We start from the raw sequence: 21,246 nt of genomic DNA, 5'->3' as shown, positions 1-21,246 counted from the left end.
CGAGGGAGATTGACAGTCATGTTTAGCTTCTTCCATTTTCTAATGATTGCTCCAACAGTGGACCTTTTTTCACCAAGCTGCTTGGCAATTTCCCCGTAGCCCTTTCCAGCCTTGTGGAGGTGTACAATTTTGTCTCTAGTGTCTTTGGACAGCTCTTTGGTCTTGGCCATGTTAGTAGTTGGATTCTTACTGATTGTATGGGGTGGACAGGTGTCTTTATGCAGCTAACGACCTCAAACAGGTGCATCTAATTTAGGATAATAAATGGAGTGGAGGTGGACATTTTGAAGGCAGACTAACAGGTCTTTGAGAGTCAGAATTCTAGCTGATAGACAGGTGTTCAAATACTTATTTGCAGCTGTATCATACAAATAAATAGTTAAAAAATCATACATTGTGATTTCAGGAATTTTTTTTTTTAGATTATGTCTCTCACAGTGGACATGCACCTACGATGACAATTTCAGACCCCTCCATGATTTCTGAGTGGGAGAACTTGCAAAATAGCAGGGTGTTCAAATACTTATTTTTCTCACAGTAGCTGCTAAAATCTCTCAGCTTCCACCATCTACTGTTATGTGTCAAAACAAAACTCTTCCAAAAACAAATCTGTGGAGTTGCAAACTTTTTATTTTCCTTTGCAATTTTTGTAAAATACTTATGTCAGTTAAGTAAATATTTTTTATGCAGCCTGAATGTGTGACATTAATGAGAGTCAAAAATGATCTCTAGCTCTGGGGCTTTCAGATCTTGTCATACTGTTTTGGGTTTAATTCTGTTTGATGAACCACCAGGGAAAGGCCGTGCTCTGTACTGTTCGTACTTGTGTAAAGTAAAATAAAAGTGAAGTTGAGTCATTTAGTTTTTCTCCCTGGTACTAATCGCAGGACCTCCCAGATTTCTCCCAATACCTGGAGGATGTGAGCCTGTACAGGGTTTGAGGACTGATGATAGTATCAAGGCTGGCGTACAACAGTAAAGTAAAGCAGGGCTCTGCAGTGCAACTCTTTCACTCACATATGCCCATAAATGATTTACAAACACAGTGGGTTAGTGAAGATTAAAACCTACTGTAAATGTTATGGTTATATTATACCAATAGTCATTTATACTAGTTCCTCCTCCAGGTTGTGGTTAGAGCCTCTGCAGTGGACAGATGTAGATTTTTAACTAAATCTACAACATTCGTAGGCCCATGTTGAGCATTCAGAGCCAATAGTCTTCACATCATAAAACAGTCATTTGCACACAAGGAGAAGGAGCTCAGACATACTATAAATATTAATAAAATAAATTTTTATAAGTTAATTCTGTGCTACTTCAACAGATCCATGATATAATCTCTCATTTTAACCCATGGGATAATTTTTTTTTTTTTTTTTTTTTTTTTTAAAAACAGAGCATTTTTTTAACTTTAATTATTTTTATTTATTTATTTTTTTTAAAGAGAGACATGTGTTTCGACTAGAAAGGTGATTTATGAAACATTAAAATTTAAAGATCAGGTTTTGGGCAGTTTTAATAACTACACAAGCTCAAACAATAAACCAACAAGATGTTAAGGCCAATGCTGCAGAGATGCTAAAGGATAAAAGCAAACTGTTACAAAAGCACTATTGCCACGAGGATGCCCTGACACCACCACCCACAGGTGTGCGCCAACACCTAAAGACAGCAAGTGACACACAAAACACCACACAATAAGGCTCAGTTAAAGGTCTGCACACAGCTATCATACACACACCATGACATGCAGTGAAGGGAAGAGGGGCTCCCACAGTCCTCCACGCTGTCAGTCTGGCAGAACACTGGAAAAAGAGGGAAAAGGGCTGAGGGAAGTCACGCAGCCCAAAAACAAGTAGACTGCCCCACCCTTAGCAGAACTTAGCATTCACAAAAACATTCACAGGACCCATCCACTTGTAATAGAGTCTCATAAAAAGAATCTCCATTTAAAATCAGGACACAAAAATCAGCAGTTGATCAGGCAGGCAAAACAGCAGTGGCTATACAACCCTCAACTAATGCAGTAAGTCATCCACCCAGCTCCGACTCCACCTCATTCAAGGAGCAGATGTTTAAGGCAACTCAGTGTATCAACCTCCACGGCCATCTCTGTGGTGAACTCTAGCAGAACAGGCCATGCAGTCTACAGGGCCACGCAGGTGCCTGTAATAAAAACAAATTAAAAAGTCTTCACAAAAGTTGGCTGGCATACCATCCAAAATCCCTAACCTGCTCCCTGATCACACTGCAACACAATACATCGAGAGAGATCCTGAGTGCTCCCTGAACATCAACTCTTAATGAGGTGATTGTCTCCAGGTGTGTGCCCACTACTAAGAAAATGGATAACCACACTGGCGACAAGGGTCGACAGGTTGGAGCTGTGTCTAGTACAGGTCACCCATGTATTTCAATTTCCTTATGCACAAAAGCAGAGCCACATTACAAGGTGTGGTTGGTTACCATAAATCATGATGTAACTATCTGAAAGTGACAACAGGGCCCTTTTCTGGTGCTGGAGGAAAGAGAGGTGTTCTGCTTTGTCTTTCTAGTCCAGCAACCAGAGAGTGATGGTAGGTGATGGGACCAGCCTTGATACTATCATCAGTCCTCAAACCCTGTACAGGCTCACATCACCTGTCTTGGGACTCAATTTCACTTTTATTTTACTTTACACAGGTTTGAACAGTGCACAGCTTTCCCTGATGGCTCAACAAACAGAATTAAAGAATGACTACATAACTACTGAGAACTTCAGGCTGCATTAAAATATTTACTCTATTTAACATACATAAGTATTTTACACTGGCAAAAATTGCAAAGGAAAATAAAAAGTTTACAACTCCACAGATTTGTTTTGGAAGAATTTTGTTTTGACACATAACAGTAGATGGTGGAAGCTACGAGTTTTTAGCAACTATAGCAGCACAGAAAGAGAAGCTGGGAGGCAGGTGAAGTTCTGCACACCCTTCAAACTCAGTGATTTCCGAAGCTTTGTATGAGGAGAAGCCTGCAGTCTCGGTCGAGTCAAATTCACGGCCTGAATTCTTGTGCCAGTCCACCCTTCGCGAAGTGAGCGTTCGGGGTGGTGAGTTTACTAGTGACTTTACTTGCTAACTTGTTCACAGTAAAGTACAACGATAGCTTACAGACACATTTTTTGTGAACCCACCAGGTAGTTCAACTTCCTCGCTTTCTTTTCTTCAAGCAATGTTCAGTTTTGTTCGGTTTTTACATAAATATGAAGTAGGCCTAGTAGTCCCAAGGAGCTTTGGGTGCCCACCGAAGCTAACAACAACAGTGGAACCGGAAATGCACAGAAGCTCGCTGCTGAGAAACTAGTGAAGACAGTGTAATCCCAAAAACTAAACAGTTAAAAGACAGACATAGCATGTAATAACCACGAAAAGCAAGCCAAACCAAGATTCTTGTTCTAATCTAGGCCATATATCGATCTCCTCTGCTCTGTTTCAGCACTGTGGACAGCGCTACGCCCAAGTCTACAAGGCTCTGGCAGCCTACTTCAATCAGTCTCTGTAGGATGATCACTATACTAACGTTCTCTGCATCTCCACAGCAAACAGAAATGCAACCTATAAAATAGTCTGTGGTATTTGCTATGGATTGTGATGTGATTGTCCGCAAGAGTTGATTGGTCAGTAGGCTTTTATAGATGTGATCTCTTAACTGGAACATAACCTGCTCCGGAGCAGGTTAGCCCCTCTGCGTTGTTACAATGGCGATACAATTACAGTGGTACTTGAACCCAGGGTTAACCTTGAAGTTATCTGGATAAGCTCAAATCCTGCTTCGTGGTGCAGGCACCTGTTCTCTCAGTCTTGATTGTGATTCTTTAACAAACTTGTTTTTGATTCTTGTGCACTGAGCTCACAGTCAGTGTTACTGTTTGACCTCTCAGACTGACTGAAGTCCAGATGATGAGTCTGTGCGCGAGGGGAGAGGAGGACAGAGCAGAGTCTGCAGTACACAGCTGTCTGTCTATAAAAAGTGATTTCTCTAAAGATGAACCTCCATTCTTCAGAAATGAACCTGGACCCTCAGACACAAAGTAAGAGAACTGCTATTAACTTATTTACATGACTCATTTTCACTTACCTCTGCTGATACCATAATTTCTGTTGATTTTGTGCTTGTATATTACATTTTCTTCCAAAATGTATTTGCTAAACAAAGAAAAATCATTGGTGCCATCTCCCTTTTTAGTATCTGTGACAGCTGACAGTCACCTAGAGAAGCTGTAATCTGATCTAAGAGGACTGATACAAACTTTAAACAGACAGTAGAAGCAATTTGTGTGTTTAGAGCTTCCTAAATGGCTTTCATCATGACATTGAAGATGATGCATTGAAGATGAAGACAAAATGCTTAAAGGTTTATGTTCATGCTGCAGAACTATTAGTGCAGATACTGTTTATTATTTTTCTTTAGCAAAACAGTTGAGAACCTCCAAATCAGAATTTATTCTAAGACAATATCTATAATATCTGAAAGATATGTATATGTAGAAGATGTATTCATTTTTAAAAATTTAGTTGTTTTTCTCTTCCTCAGATAAGCTGTAATGATCCAACCATTGCATAACCCTTCAAAGTCTGTGAGTGTGGAGATTAGGATTCAGCTTCTTTCTTTTCTCTGGACTCCACCACTCAGAAAGCAGCAGGTGGATTGTAGTGGCGCAACGGATCGTAGTTGATCCATGATCTTTACGGATCCACCCCCATGGTTTCGCACACATGTGAATAGCAGAATTATTACAAATTCTGCACTCATGTGCCCCTCGAATGGTCCCATTTCCCGAGTCGGGAAGTCATTCTTCAGACTTCAGTGTGTTTATGTGCTCGGAATGTCGAAATAACATGGATGCTACTATAAAGATGTGTTGGATTAGCATTATTGTTGTCATCCAACTATGCTGAAACAGTTTGAAGATTTCTATTACAAAGTAAAATCTTTTGTCCCAGAGGTTTTACTGCACCAGAACATTACCTGAAACCACTAAAATATTCCGTGTATACAAATACTGCTAATAATAAACAACTGTTCTAATTAATCTACTTCACTCTACATGGACAGCAAATTAACTGTTATAACCTGATACTATATTACAAATGACACCTTAGCAAATATGTAAATGCAATACGTGATTTTGCGCCATTAATCAAGTGTTTCTAATCATCAACCACGTTGTCCACCATGTTTCTACGTGTCTGACGTCAACAACTCGGCGACATCAGGGGACATTCGCATGAATTTTCCCAGTCCAGAAATAATTTTTCCGATTATTCCGACACCACAATAATGCTGTGTTCCAGCCTGCTCTGAACTGGGAAATTTCCAAGTTGAAATATCTGTCCTCTGACCTCAAAGCGTTCCAGGTGCATGGTAGTGCATGACGCCAAAAGTGAACGAAAATCATGGCTGACTGTGACAATCTCTTTGTTAAGTGTGCACAGTTGCACCCTGGTGTTAATGAAAAGGATGGCCACTAATGTTTTAAAATGTTTCGAAATACCGCAGCTATGACACAAAGTCTATCAGCTATTTTCAGTGCTTGTAACTGGGCATTAGATAGCTTGGCCATGATCACCTCCATCAGCTGCGGCACAGCCATAATGCGGTGCAGCCACCACCTGTGTGAATCTGGGGTAATTAAAACGGTGAAATAGTCGAGCAATAAAACATAAACAACAAACATCACAAAACCATAACATTAATCGGTCAGTAAAACCGACGCATTTATGGATGTTAAAAGGCACACAATTGTACACCTCAAATAGCTCACGGACAAAAACCGGCTTAAATCAAAGATTCTTCAACTTTTCAACGCTTCAACTAAGACCACAGAGCGTAGATCTGAGGGAAAAGCGTTCCACCTGAAATATAACTATTGATGCCATTCAAACTCTAATTCCCTACACTAATCAGTGTCCATGTCTAATAACCAGCATTCCTGCTAAAATTACCTTCATCTGTCCAATATCTGTCCCAATACCTTTTTATTAAATACGAGTTATTGCATTTGCTACATTGTTTATCAATTCTTATTGAACTTGCTTTGCACAATAGCAAACCGGTGCAAGTGGTTTTCACAAGCTGGTTGTGTCAAACTTGCTGCTTTTATGTCAGACTGAAAGTTGAATTCAAACAGAAAAGTAACAACACATTTACTGTTCTCTGTGACCATCTGAGCTTCTACACAGAGTCGGACAAATGTGGATATTTTTCAACAACAATCAACAAATCATTTGAGTTCTAATGAAATGTCTTCACAGAGAGAGGAAGAGGAGTCATGTTTCTGTGGAGGAGCAGCCGTCCTGCTGTGCTTTGTGTCAGGACGTCCTGAAGGATCCAGTCTCTACCAGCTGTGGACACTGGTTCTGCAGACGGTGCATCACCTCATACTGGGACCAGTCTGCTTCACCAGGAGACTCCTCCTGTCCCCGGTGTGGAGAAAGATCCAGAACAAGAGCTGGACTGCAGACAGCCGGTCAGATCAACACTGTACAAAGTAAGACAGCACATCTTAAAAATGTAACCTGCTACATTTCATTACATTACGTTTGTTAAAAGGCTAATGATAAGTATATTCAACCATGTGGATACTTCTTCAAGGCTTCTTCAAATAGCTGAACAGCTTTAAATGGTACATTTAGTTTGAGTTTTCAGTTTCCAAAGTTTGGAGTGTACAGTTTCTGCTGTTTTCGGTCCACCATTGTGAATTTAGGACAACAAAGTTAGGTGGCTGTGGCTCAGGAGATAGAGCGGGTTTCCTGCAAATTGGAAGATCGGTGCTGAAATCCCTGGTTCCTCCAGTCTGCATGAAGACGTGTCCCTGGGCAAGATACTGAATTGTGTGAATGTTATGTCCTGTTTGAGCACCTTGGCTCAGTGTATGAATGGTTGTGAATGGGTGAATGCGATGTAGTGTAAAAGGGTTTTGGAAGACTAGAAAGGCACTATATAAATCATTTACAAACTTCAGGATTTTGCTGATCTGTAACAAACAGTCCCATAGTCATAACAGAGCTTTGTTAATTTGCTTCTGATGTGAACTGAATATTTTATGATTGTGAATTAGGGCCATTGTAGATAGAAAAAATGAATAAATTACAGAGGGTTAGTGCGGTAATATAGAGAAGGCTCAGAAGTTTATAGAACTTAAAGAAATTTATTTAATTAATGCAAATTTGAGAAAATCACTGCTGAGGCTCAGCCTGTCAAACACATACACAGACACAAAGTCAGAGGCTAAGAGAAACAGCAGCATTTCTGATGTTCCCCCAAAACTTGATTTTAGAACCTTTACTACATTTTATCATAATAAACGCTTTTTATTGGTAAGTAAAATAATCAGGAAATTGTCACATTTTCTTTATTTTGTCTAAAACCTTTGTGTGTTTCTTTTAGTGAGTGATGGTCTGCAGGAGGTTTTAGATGAACATAAGATCAGTCTGAGGAGGAGATGTGAATGTGTGACTGAAGGAAGTGATGAAACAGGAAGTGGAACCCTCCTCAACAGGATCTACACTGAGCTCTACATCACAGAGGGACAGAGTGAAGAGGTTAATACCCAACATGAGGTGAGGCAGCTTGAGACAGCTTCCAAGAAGAAAACCCTCCATGAAACTCCAATCAAGTGCCACGACATCTTTAAAGCCTTATCTGGCCAACAGAAACACATCAGAGTGGTTCTGACCAACGGCGTCGCTGGTGTTGGAAAAACCTTCTCAGTGCAGAAGTTCACTCTGGACTGGGCAGAGGGCTTGGAAAACCAAGATGTCGGTCTGCTGGTTCTGCTTTCGTTCAGGGAGCTGAACTTGATCAAAGATGAGCAGTACAGTCTTCTCACGCTGCTCCATGTTTTCCATCCAACATTACAGAAGGTCCCAGCAGATAAGCTCGCTGTCTGTAAACTGTTGTTCATCTTTGACGGCCTGGATGAAAGCAGACTTTCACTGGATTTCCACAACAATGAGGTTGTGTCTGATGTCACACAGAAGTCATCAGTCAACCTGCTGCTGACAAACCTCATCAAGGGGAATCTGCTTCCCTCGACTCTCGTCTGGATAACTTCCCGACCTGCAGCAGCCAATCAGATCCCTCCTTCATGTGTTGACAGGGTAACAGAAGTACGAGGCTTCACTGACGCCCAGAAGGAGGAGTACTTCAGGAGGAGAGTCAGTGATGAAGAGCAGTCCAGCAGAATCATCTCACACATCAAGACCTCCAGGAGCCTCCACATCATGTGTCTAATCCCAGTCTTCTGCTGGATCACTGCTACAGTTCTGGAGCACATGTTGACTACAGACCAGAGAGGAGAGCTGCCCAAGACCCTGACTGACCTGTACTCACACTTCCTGCTGGTTCAGACAAAGAGGAAGAAGCAGAAGTATGATGAGGGACATGAGACGAGTCCACAGGAGCTGATGGAGGCTGACAGGAAGGTTCTTCTGAAGCTGGGGAGGCTGGCGTTTGAACAGCTGGAGAAAGGAAACATAATGTTCTACCAAGAAGACCTGGAGCAGTGTGGTCTTGATGTGACAGAGGCTTCGGTGTACTCAGGAGTTTGTACAGAGATATTCAAAAGAGAGTGTGTGATCTTCCACAAATCAGTCTACTGCTTTGTTCATCTGAGCGTTCAGGAGTTTCTGGCCGCAGTCTACATGTTCCACTGTTACACCAACAGGAACACGGAGGTGCTGGAGGCTTTCCTGGGAAAAAAACATTCTGATTTAACACTGGATGTCTTTCTTATGGAAGCAATAGTGAAATCCTTTGAAAGTAAAAATGGCCATCTGGACCTGTTTGTTCGCTTCCTTCATGGCCTCTCTCTGGAGTCCAACCAGAGACTCTTAGGAGCCCTGCTGGGTCAGAACGACAATAGTCCAGAAATTATCAATAGAGCCATCAATAACCTGAAGGAGATGGACAGTGATGAGATATCTCCTGACAGAAGCATCAACATCTTCCACTGTCTGATGGAGATGAACGACCACTCAGTACATCAGGAGATCCAAGAGTTCCTGAAGTCAGAGAACAGATCAGAGAAGGAACTCTCTGAGATCCACTGCTCAGCTCTGGCCTACATACTGCAGATGTCAGAGGAGGTTCTGGATGAGTTGGACCTGATAAAGTACAACACATCAGAGGAGGGACGACTGAAACTGATTCCAGCTGTGAGGAACTGCAGAAAGGCTCAGTAAGTCCAGATGAGTTTAACATTATAAAGCTGAAGCCATCAGTTTAGCCCACCCATTCAATTGCAATTTTGTTATAAGATTGCTTACCTCTTTACATATGATAATACCTTTGCATGGGAGGTGAATTGGTGAGGGTGTACAAAAAAAAAATGCTACATCCCCTAACCCTGACCCTCCCTTAGTGGCACTGCTTTGACACCTGGATGTCCAATACTCTGTTTGTTTCTGTAATGTGTCAGTTCATTGTTCTTTTTATATACAGATACACAGACACGTTATATCCTTTTCTGAGCTATTTCATATGAAGGACTGTAAATTTATACATTATCTATTATTATTGCTTGATTTGAGAGGATGTGAGCGTAGGCCATCCTCCCTCTTGAAAAGCGAATGGAACATCATACTCATTACATAAAAGGTGCAATTTTAAATATTTTAGTTCCAACAATGAATGTCTTTTCATATGTTTTGCTACTTTAGAAATTAGTTTGATGACCAGGTAAGTTTTCGCATATGAGGAGTTTGCCTTGGTATTTCGGTGCTTTAGAACAGAAATATATAAATATAGATAAAGTAAAGAGATCAAAAAAGTATAAAAAATAATACTATAATCCAATGGAAAGAAAAAAATAATGCAAAAAATATAAAGGATATTACAGGATGTTATCAAGCAATGGGCCAAAATTCACAGTATGCATAAAAGAATTAGTGCAATGGACACAGATTAAGTTGAGCATTCTGGTAGTGTGGGGTCAGGTGTGTGTTATCCTCGCCATTATTCCCTGCTGGGTACCCCCGTTCCTGGCCTGAATACCTCCAGTGCTTGACTAGAGGTGTAAACACTAAAAACTCCCCAGGTACTCTGAGCTCCCATTCCGGGCAGAGTCAGCTATGACCACTAGTTGCACGGCTAACTGAGCTAATTGGATAACGGCAGCTAGTTAGCAGCACTTAGCAGTTACTTCAGCAACAAGTAAAGCTATCTGTTCATCAGCTAACCCTGCAAATCACAGACAGTTAAGGCAGCTGGACTGAGGTAAATGCTTACGAGTGCAGTAATTTTACAGCTCATTAAACGACGTGTTGAAATAAGTTAATGAAAAATTGCTTAATCATTCGGCAGACACTCTTGTCTAAATAGTGTTTTGTGGTCTGCTGTGTGGCTCAAAAACTCTTTGACAAGTAGACAGGAGGAGCTCATGTTTCAAACTACAAACCTTCAATGACTGACCAGCTGAACTATAGCCACTCATGTTAATGTGCTTTGTTATCATGTCTATTTTTAGTATCTGGTTTTATCATACTTTAAGTTTTATATTCTGTTATAACAGACTTTCCTACTGTGGACTCTCAGAGACTCACTCTGAAGTCGTGGCCTCAGCTCTGAAGTCCAACCCCTCCTATCTGAGAGAGCTGGACCTGAGTGGAAACAAGCTGCAGGATTCAGAAGTGAAGCTGCTATCTGCTGGACTGGAGAGTCCACACTGTAGACTGGAGACTCTAAGGTCAGTAAATGTATTTTGCTCTTGTATGAAGTTAATTTGTCTGATCTAAACTGAACTTTTATTTCTATAGTGCTTTTCATGACACTCAAAGACACTTTAGAAAGGGGCCTGGTTATAGAGGGCTTTGTGGGTGAGGAGGAGGATTTTGAACTTAATACCTTGTGGAACTGGGAGCCACTGAAGATTCTGGAAGACCTGGGTGATGTGGTCCCAGGCATGGGTGAGGAGGTGGGCAGAAGAGTTTAGGATGAACTGAAATATATTTGGGGCTTTGGCAGATGAAAGATACGGGATGCTATTTCAATAGTCGATTCTAGATGTAATGAAGGCTTGGATAAAGGTTTCGTCCTGGTTTGTATATCGGTGAGGCAATTGGCCAGAGTCGAAGAAGTAACTCTGATGATGGATTTGGTGGAAAGACCTCCTCCTCTGTTAAGTAGTGGATTCTTAACCTGGGTGTAAATGGCTTCCTTGACACCCCTTTCAAACCATCCATCCTCTCTGTCTAAAATGTGCACCTGGTGGTCTTCAAGTGAGTGGCGTTTATCCTTCACATTTAGGTAATCTGGTGAGTCTTGAGCTGAGGAGTTTGCCCTTCTGTGTTGAGCCATGCATTTGTGTATTGGTTGTTTAGTTTCCCCGTGGTCCCTCATTTCATTAACAACCAGTTATCAGACTGAAAACTGAAAAACAATTATCAGGATGTATAGTATGTGTACAGGACAGAGCTGTACACCAGTTTAGTCTACGCTTGGGCCTGATGTGTTCAGCCCTTGACTAGTAGTTTAGTTAGGAATGAATATTACTTAGTTACTAATTTAGGGAACGTTACATAAATAAATAAATATTTTAGTGCCTTTCACGGGACCCAAGGAAGCTTTACACATAGTTACAGGATTGAATGCCTGGGTAAAGAGCTGGGTTTTTGGTAGATCTTTGAAAGTGTCCAGACAGGGAGCATTTCAGATCTCTGTGGGGATGAGCTCCAGAGGGTGTGGGCTGTGATGCTGAAGGCTCTGTCCCCAAAGTCTGGAGTCTGGTGTTGGGGAAGGAGAGCAGGCCCTTGTACAGGGGAGATGTTAGCTCGCGCTAACAGCCTTCACTTTTCCAGACGTTGGGGAAACTACAGACTTTTATTAACGGACACACAGTGACCTACGCTGCACGTTTACTGCCAGACTGAAACTTACTGCTAATATTTTTCCTTTGCTAACTTTCACCGTCACGTTCTGCCGCTCGCGCTCTCTCATTCGCTCGTCCTCACACAGGATACGCAGAGAGCTGCCGAGCGTTGAGTGTTACCGTGCTCACAGTGTGCGAGTTAAAATCATAACTATTTCTCCCACCCCTACTAAGCATCAGACCAGTTTTTTTTTGTTGCAAGAATCAATAACGAGCTGGGACTGTTACTGAATGTAACACGGGACTGTGGCGGCAGAAAACAGACTGGGAGTTGTTGCAAAGTAAACGGCGACATGTACAGTACAAGTGTAGGCAGATGAGTGTTATTTGCGCGGTACAGAATATTTTAAAATATGATGTCAAAAACCCGGTCAGCAGCATTGTGTTTCTGCTTTGCAAGACCCAATCAGAGAGCTGAGCGTGAGCGGCTGCGTCATCATTTCTAAAGTCCTCCGTTTTGGCCCGTGTTCACTAAAACGGCTTCCAGAGTTTTGAAACACAAAACGGGGTTGGCAGCGTTTCCAAACTTCTTCGTTTTAGGTCTTCAATTTCATCGTTGTAGTCTGTAAATTCCACCGACAAATCTAATAACTAAAATAACAATTTCACTGTGGTCTAACGGCATGAGAATGTAATTTGTGACCCTGAGGACCTCAGAGCTTTGTTTCTGACAAAAGCCAGATTGGTATTTATCAAATATGTCATTTTCGTCAATCAGTTCCAGAAGTTGCTTGCAGACCAAGTTTTCTAAAATCTATTGACATGGACAGGTGTAAAGTGGTTCAGAATGGATATTGGGGAACTGGGTGGTTCAATGGATTCCATGAGGACAGGCTCGAGGCTAAGTAATTTAAGAGACGATCAATAGATTTAAAAACAAACCTAGGATTGGATTTATTTGTGGTGATGAGATTATTGAAAAAAATTCTCTACAACATGTCTTGATGCATTGCCTGCTTTAAGCCGAGGAAAAAGAAGATGTCATTCATAGAATTAGACAAACTTGGAATTAAAACATTTTCTATATGACACTGCTGGGTGACGGGGTGCTTCAAAAAGAGAAAAATAGCCAAGTAGGCCAGTTATAGTTACAAATTGATAGTTAAGTATATTTTATGAGAATTAATTAATTGGCTATCAATTTCCTCTTCTTTAAGAGTGGTTCCCGAGGTGAGGTTTCTATTATTAATTATTAAATGACAATTAGAATACACGTACAAGGAATTTGCTTTGCTGTACTGCAGGTCAAGTAGTCATAAATATGAGTTGAGTCTATGAGGCTAGCTGCAGACAGAAAGAAATTGTACTTGTGCCACTATGTTGACCAGTGCTTGACGTGGGCCTGCACGTCTACATTTTACACTTTGGCGTATCATGACTTTTTCTTGGACACAGGCACATCTTACAAGCTGCTGGTACTGGCACCTAATTTTTAAATTTCACTAATTCTTTAATTGCACCAACGCTTACCTGTTCATGTTTTCGTCTGCCTGCTTTTCTCTGTCGGCAGCTCGTCTAAGTACCATTACAACATACAGCAAATGCATGCCAACATGGGGAGTACTGCCATTTATTTATTTCCACTTCGAGCACTGGTGTTGACATGAATAAGTGTATGAATGTTGTGCTGACGTGGGGGATCTCTGTGGAAGGCTGACTTTGTGATGATCCACAATAACACATGACAAAGTCACTCTACTCCTTTAAGGGAAGAGTTCATTGATTAGGACATAGTAATGTTGCTGCACATTTAAAGCATGAACACATCTGATTGGATCATTAATGGATTTTTATCTCCATTGTTTTTTTTTAATTCAGTTTGAGTTACTGCAGTTTGTCAGAGATCAGCTGTGCTTCTCTGGCCTCAGCTCTGAAGTCCAACCCCTCCCATCTGAGAGCGCTGCAGCTGAGTAACAACAAGCTGCAGGATTCAGGAGTGAAGCTGCTGTGTGGTTTTCTGGAGAGTCCACACTGTAGACTGGAGACTCTGAGGTCAGACATTATTTTTGTATTTCTGTGCTGAGATTAGTATGATGTGAAAGTTGTGGTGACACTGCAGACATAAGGCTGATATTATACCAATCCACACTGAGTATCTTATCTGCTAATGTTATAACTAGTGATTCAGGAGACCTAAAAGCAGGACACAGTCAGACTGCATTTTACTGCCTTTTTAATATGGCTGGGTATACATACTTGTCGCTGCTGATTGGGTAACACCTCTGACACACCCACCAAATGGGAGAAAACATACCTCGAAGCTTGTTGCGTAACGTTGCACACCGTTTTGAGGTAACTTGTCATCCCACTCCAGAAACCATAGCAAAGTTGCCCCTGTTTGTCTGTAGGTTTAACTGTCCTGAGATAGCATAAGCTAACATTGTTTTTGAGAAGATAAACTGTCTGCTTCTTGCTTATTGTAACATTTTCTGTACTTTCTGTCACTTTCATTGAACAATCTGGTTAGAGAAGTAAGTGAAGAGCTGGGTTTGATATACTGTCAGATGTTGATTTAGTCACAGGTGTGCAGGCGATTTGCAGTAAGAAGGTGCATCTCAATTCTCTTATTTGATCATTTTTTGCTCCTTGCTTGAACCAGAAGTTTTCCTGGTCCACCATCTTGCAGGATGTCCCAAAAGCTCTTATCTGTGCTCTGAGGCATGAGGATTGAGGAGGGATTTCTGAGGAACCATGAGCAAGGATACATGAGAGCAGCCTTCATGGAAGTCTTTTACTGGCCCCCATTCATCTCAAGTGTTTCACTCAAAAGTTTTATATTTGATTTGTTTTTTGATTCACCGTCTAGTTAATATCTGTGTTCATTGTAGGCCTGAACAACAGAAAGACCAAAAAAAATTTAGTCATTTATTAGATAGATTTTTCTTTTCGTGATCTCTTATTTCTCCCATTCACTTTTATAACGGACACAATTAAAGTCACAGAGAGTCTGTCCGTCAGCAAGAAACACTTTTTACATAATTGATCATCATTTTCATTGGTTCACATGTGAGGCTGATCATTCTTTAGTATCGGCTTTGACATAAGTAATTTCACTTCAATTTCCCCTAAGCCTAATAAATCATTTCCATTGTTTACAGTCATGTTCCGGATTATTCGGTTATGAATTCACAATCAGCATATCAATATAATACATAATATATATACATATTTTGTACATACTCCATCAAAGTTGCTACAGCTGTTAGCCGACAACTGATCCAGCTGTGATGCCAACATCATCAGAAACGGACATAACTTCACATGACATCTCATTTCTCTGTGAACAGTTTATTCTCTCCTTAAATGGTTTCCTTGCATCTGACTGTGCATCCCCGGTGGGCAATCCATATTTTTAAATAATTTATAATAAAACAATGAATAAATAAATATTCTCTATTTCAACCATTAGACAATAACAAATTGCTTTTTCAGACATTGTTAAGAAGCTATATGATGCTTATACTGACTGAAAAGTTTAAACTGAAGATGCTTTGATTTAATGTCTTTTGTTCATATTTCCCCAAAATCCATCCTGACATATTTGGCATCTTTGGAAACTTTGGGATCTTGAGTTGAATCTAAATCAGTTTTTGTGGGTTTTTACTTATGTTGGGCTGCGCAACATGAGTTTGTATAGATGGAGCCACTGGTGGAACTGCAGAGTTTAAGAGGTGAAGTCACTAAGGCCTTATTGAAGAAGCAGCACGTTGTCATTAATGTTAATGAGAGCTCTTTTTACCTTTTTGTATTTTACAGTTTGAACCTGCCTCCTGTTGGTCTTAAGTGTTAACACTGAATGATTTCAAGCTGGAACATTGTTTTTTAGAGCTACATAATTTTTTCTTTATTCAGATTGTGGGACTGCAGTTTGTCAGAGATCAGCTGTGCTTCTCTGGCCTCAGTTCTGAAGTCCAACCCCTCCCATCTGAGAGAGCTGGACCTGAGTGACAACAAGCTGCAGGATTCAGGAGTGAAGCTGCTGTGTGATTTTCTGGAGAGTCCACACTGTAGACTGGAGGCTCTGAGGTCAGACACCATTTTTTACTTCTTTGTTGAGATTAATATGATGTGAAAGTTGTGGTGACACTAAATTGCAGACATAAGGATGATATTACACTGATCCACTATGGGTATTCTAATGTTAATTACTCTTTCTTCTTCACTGGGTTAGTCCATAGATTATGGCAGAGCTATGTTGAGTTCCGCATTTAAAACCTTAATGAAGGGGTGGTGATGGCGCATAGATAAGATGCTTGCCTTTGGTTTTGGAGACCTGGGTTCAATTTCCACTGTAAGACATCCACCATTGTGTCCCTGAGCAAGACACTTAACCCCTAGTTGCTCCAGAGGCGTGCAACACGTATAGCAGTTGTAAGTCGCTTTGGATAAAAGCGTCAGCTAAATGAATAAATATAAATGTAATGCAACAGGTTTTGGCAATTTGGCACCTCTACTGTTTCAGAGTGTAATTCACAGTTCAAGACACCGGTGGCACTCTCCCCCAGCAGCAGCATAATGTTGCTTGTAACTTGGGTGGCAAGCTACCCAACAAAGCCAGAGGAGCACTTGTTATGTTACTGATACCAAAGTGTTTAATGTAGTAAGTTTACTAACATCATCTCAGGATTTATAGCTAGCAGCTAAACCTCTGTCTGTGAAACCTCTGGCTGAATTTGATCAAGTTGACAACTTTGCTAATACATCAAGCAAGCGGAACAACACAAGACACAGCAAGTCAGTTAATAAGTTATTACTTAGTCCAACAGAAAGAAGGCCAGCCCAGCATCTGTCCTGCATCCTTTCAGCTCATTCAGCTTATACCAATGAGTAAAAGCCAGTTCGATTTATACTCTAGTCCAGTCTCTTGCTTGGTCACTCTTTTTCTCTTCCTTGCTTCCTCCGATATCCTCTTCGGTCTCTTTCCAGCCTCTGCCATGATATCCATACTAAGAATACCAAGTTAGCTTCTTTCAAAGAACTCACATTGTATATTATATACATTTTTGTGTTGTGGTGCCTTAAAGCATTACGCTGTTCTTGTGATAGAAAACCTGCCCAGGATTTCAGTCCTACATAGTGCAAGAGAAAGCTTCTATGGGCCAGAGTGGCAATGACGTCATTCACCATGATTACAAGTCAGTGTACCATCAAAACGATTTTGAAGCCTTTTAGATAAAGATACTACATAATGTTGCTTTAATATAAAAAAAATACTACATTGAATGATTTCAAGCAGGAACATTGTCTTCTAAAGTTACGTAATTTATTCTTTATTCAGATTGAGTTCCTGCAGTTTGTCAGAGATCAGCTGTGCTTCTCTAGCCTCAGCTCTGAAGTCCAACCCCTCCCATCTGAGCGAGCTGAGACTGAGTGACAACAAGCTGCAGGATTCAGGAGTGAAGCTGCTGTGCGATTTTTTGGAGAGTCCACACTGTAGACTGGAGATTCTGAGGTCAGACACCATTTTTTACTCCTGTGCTGAGATTAATATGATGTGAAAGTTTTGGTGACACTAAACTGCAGACATAAGGCTGATATTATACTGATCCACACTGAATATCTTAATGCTAAAATTACCTGAGGTCATAGGGTGTTTAGGGTCTTTCGATCATCATACACCCTCACTCAGGCAACCCAGCTGAGGTTGATCAAGCCTCAGCTTGTGCCCTAGTAGCAATCTCCCACGGATCCCTTTATTATTCTTATTATATATTATGTTATTATTAAACACTGAATGATTTCAAGCAGGAACATTGTCTTTTAAAGTAACTAATTAGTAAGTAATTTATTCTTTATTCAGATTGAGTCTCTGCAGTTTGTCAGAGATCAGCTGTGATTCTCTGGCCTCAGCTCTGAAGTCAAACCCCTCCCATCTGAGAGAGTTGAGGCTGAGTGACAACAAGCTGCAGGATTCAGATATGAAGCCGCTGTGTGATCTTGTGGAGAGTCCACACTGTAGACTGGAGACTCTGAGGTCAGTAGAGGGTTGGAGTCAGTCCACGCTGGTTTCAGCAGTATTGTACGAAACAGAATCAAAGCAAAGATCCAGTATTTCCTGTAAACCTCCAACTTTCTCAGCAGCTGCTTTCCTTAGTGAAGCTGTGAGAGGAGAATGGTGACAGGCTTGCACTCTTGCATCTCTGATTTATGACTTCTGCTGTCTGTCTTCTCTCATCAGATGGAAGTGATCTCTATCAGAGAGAGAGTGATGAGAAAGGTGGTGGTGTTGAGAGAGGATCAGCTGTGTCCTGGTGATCCAGAGAGGTTGAAGCAGCAACATCAGCTAAGAGCTCTATTGAAATAAATTATTGATATTTTTATTCTGCAACCTCCCCTGTAATTCAAATCTGCATGGCTAATAAGACACTGTGTAGATTTGACTAATAGTGTAGTACAGAAATGATACATGACTACATCTATTGTCATGGGTGTGTACAAATAACTGAATCAGGTATAAACATTCATATTTAGTTCTCATTAGTCACCAGTAATGAAATGTTTAAACACCTTTAAGAAAGTCTGAACAACCCAAAGTCTCAGTGTGTTTTCAGATTGACTGTATTTCAAAATAAAACACAACTGAATAAAACTTCACTGGAATCACGTTTTGTTTGTTTTCAACGAGTGCACGCTCAGTCTTCTGTAACTAAGAAGTAGCAGAATTAAACTTTACAGATTTAAAGGCACAATCCTTACATTTACAATAAAAAAGTTGCCCCCAGTTTTAAACTGCAAACAGGATGAGAAGCTGCTGTCACTCTCAGAGGCTCTAATATTGTTTTAGATATAAGAAATGATCAAGAGTCAAAGTATTTATTTAGCCGACTGAAGTCGTTTGATTACCAAAACAAATGTCATAATTGTAGATAAAAACTAACTTTTACTTTCATCAATTGAGGGCACTCCAGCTACTTAGGTCCAGTATTTCTCTCCCTACTGGGTCCTGGATCGGACAGTAATAGAAAGAAATGCCACTCGGCATTCATCCACTTCTAACATACATTTAGAAGCTGTAGAGAATAAAAACAAAATAAAATGAAAAGTGTACTTCTGTCACTTCATCAAATATGAATTCTGTTGTTTCTGGTTTTATAAACTTTTGTACTTTACAGCTAAAACGTCAGTGCCTACTTGTCGCTTGTGCAGCTTGAAATTCTACTTAAGGAGAAACAACATGCTCATTGAAGATAATCATGAAATATTGATTCATTTACAACTTGGTAACGACTCAGCATGATGCACTACTTTACTTATCTTTGAACATTAAATGACAACCTGTGCCTTGTGTCTTTGTGCTGCGGGGGCCTTGTTTTGAAATCAAAGTGACACAGTGGAACTTGCTCAGCACGTACAGTGATCATGCATAAAGTTTGAAATCTAAAGTTGTAAATGTGAGAACTTGTTTATCATCATGTTTCCTGTAGCATTACTGAATTACAGTTTTATGTGTGACCCGGCTAGTTTTCACATCACATGATCGACACAGACACATAAAATCACCCTGTGGTGCTTTTTCCCAGTCAGTGTTGAAGCAGTCGTTATCAGTAGCGTTCGTGTTCTGTAGCTCCTGCTGGAGCAGTTTTCTGCCAACAGATGTCAGCATTTCCACTGTTTTCCCTCAGAATGCATTAACTGAACTGATGGAGTGAACACCGAACTGTTCATGTGAACGCTTTCTGTCTGAGTCATTTGGCAAAAAATGAATGGAATCATAATTTAGTTCAAACTGATTTAAAATTGGAGTTAAAATTAACACACAAGTTTGAATGAAACCCTGACTTAATACAACTCAGTTTATTTTTAATGTAGGGTCTAAGTGGATGATGGTTATATTACTGATCATATACTGCAGGTTTTCTCACATGCCCTCTCTTGATGTACATTGTTTTAGCTAGGTTCACATCTGTGACATGGACACAAGTAAAACACATCAACATAAATAAATATCAGCTGTGAAACAGGAAGCAGTGACATTTTATAAACCTCTTCAAACCCACCTGTCTCCTCAGATTTCCCCTTAAGGAGCTTGGTCTCCTACCACACAACTGTTAGTGAGTTGAAACACCAGCTGGGGATGGATTTAATAAATAATAACATAAAAACACTTAATATTTCAAAACTTTACATTAACTGAAAAACTATTTCTGTGTGTGTGTGTGTGTGTGTGTGTGTGTCTGTCTGTGTGTGTACTGTATTCCTGAATGTGCCTGTGTCACAGGTGAAATCACTGTGACAATTGTGGTAAATGTAGATGACTGCCCCTGGATTGCAGGCTTTGTGGGCCCGCAACTGACAGTTTACACACTTTACCCACATTTCTTTTAGCCCCGAGTTTGCAAAGTGTTCCATACACACAATGCAGAACTTCTCATCATCTGAGGTTTCAGAATCTCTTGATCAATGGGCCTGGGACTTTTGCTTTCTTCCTTTGCCCCTTTCCAGATAGCAGAGTAATCCTTTTTTTACACTTTTTTAGTGGTCCTTTTCTTTGCTTCTTCTTCAAGTGTTTGTATCATATGTGTATATGACAGGATTTCTCTTTGCCTCATCTTTCTTCACACTGGCAGTCTTCCTTGGTCCTGCTTTTGGAAATGGACGGAGTGCTTGGTGTAGTAGCGTTTGCGAATGCTTTCAAGACCAGGCGTCGAATGTTATATATTGTCATTGATTTTGCTGGAGAAAAAAGTTTAGTCATCAAAAGAGGATGGGATGGGGCTTTACAACCATCCCCACAACATCCAGCCATTATATAGCTACTTTTTATGGTATGTGGGTTTGAAGTTAACATAAATGCAAAGCATCAAATTAAACTACAGAAATGGCAACTTTAGACTTCAGAAAACTTCAGACAAATATTTTAAATACAAACATTTGGTCAGTTTATAAAATATGAAGGAGGAGTTTAGATAAAGCTAGCCAGCAGTATTAATATACTCAGGGGTTTTGCTGTCCCACTTTGTCTGATGTGACCAGTAAGTGAACTTGAGCTCTGCAGAGTGATGACCAAAACCACACAGGACAACTGCTATAGTGAAGGGTGATACACCGTATTTACTCTCTTTAGGGCCTAAAATTCAGTTGTCAGCAACAGAAACAGTCGCTGTGGCCAGACGGTCAAGTTAATAAATGAAATCTCTTATTTTCATTCAGTCATCAAACGCCTCAGTTTACCATCTGTGACTTAGGGCCTTTCTGAAACTGCTTGCTCCTCACTCTCCCTACCTACTTCCACTCCTTTTGCGCGTTCATGTGGAGGGTCCGCCACAGTGAGTGCCATCCGAAACCAATGAGGGCGGAGTGGTAGTGGGTTATTCAGCACCAATACTGGCTTA

General features: G+C 40.6%; 1 protein-coding gene, 2 long non-coding RNA genes and 1 pseudogene across 3 annotated transcripts; all 4 read left to right on the top strand.

Annotated features, from left to right (window-relative positions):
- The window catches only part of LOC123983317, a 21,816-nt pseudogene extending 18,270 nt beyond the window's left edge, over positions 1–3,546 (top strand).
- On the top strand, positions 3,052–10,676 carry LOC123967606 (protein NLRC3-like). The gene is made up of 4 exons (XM_046043739.1): positions 3,052–4,075; positions 6,300–6,535; positions 7,435–9,226; positions 10,582–10,676. Exons 1-4 carry the CDS (start codon positions 3,942–3,944, stop codon positions 10,592–10,594), a joined length of 2,175 nt encoding a protein of 724 aa, XP_045899695.1. The 5' UTR covers positions 3,052–3,941; the 3' UTR covers positions 10,595–10,676.
- Positions 10,677–15,884: 5,208 nt separating this feature from the next.
- LOC123967806 lies at positions 15,885–17,250 on the top strand. Its single transcript, XR_006824352.1, has 3 exons — positions 15,885–15,940; positions 16,961–17,049; positions 17,193–17,250. It is a non-coding gene; the product is annotated as an uncharacterized LOC123967806 (long non-coding RNA).
- A 141-nt stretch (positions 17,251–17,391) lies between these two features.
- Positions 17,392–18,508, top strand: LOC123967780. The gene is made up of 2 exons (XR_006824342.1): positions 17,392–17,888; positions 18,093–18,508. It is a non-coding gene; the product is annotated as an uncharacterized LOC123967780 (long non-coding RNA).
- Positions 18,509–21,246: the final 2,738 nt, after the last annotated feature.

Source organism: Micropterus dolomieu, linkage group LG01 (assembly GCF_021292245.1).
Source record: "Micropterus dolomieu isolate WLL.071019.BEF.003 ecotype Adirondacks linkage group LG01, ASM2129224v1, whole genome shotgun sequence".
NCBI classification, from domain to species: domain Eukaryota; kingdom Metazoa; phylum Chordata; class Actinopteri; order Centrarchiformes; family Centrarchidae; genus Micropterus; species Micropterus dolomieu.
The sequence above is the reverse complement of the archived record's forward strand: the minus strand, read 5'-3'. Positions and strand labels throughout refer to the sequence as shown.

Bases quoted from the DNA above. Each gene is read 5' to 3' on its own strand.
- LOC123967606 (XM_046043739.1), top strand. From the start codon at position 3,942: ATGATGAGTCTGTGCGCGAGGGGAGAGGAGGACAGAGCAGAGTCTGCA. The intron at 4,076-6,299 runs GTAAGAGAACTG...ATGTCTTCACAG, and splicing joins CCTGGACCCTCAGACACAAA to AGAGAGGAAGAGGAGTCATG. The intron at 6,536-7,434 runs GTAAGACAGCAC...TGTTTCTTTTAG, and splicing joins TCAGATCAACACTGTACAAA to TGAGTGATGGTCTGCAGGAG.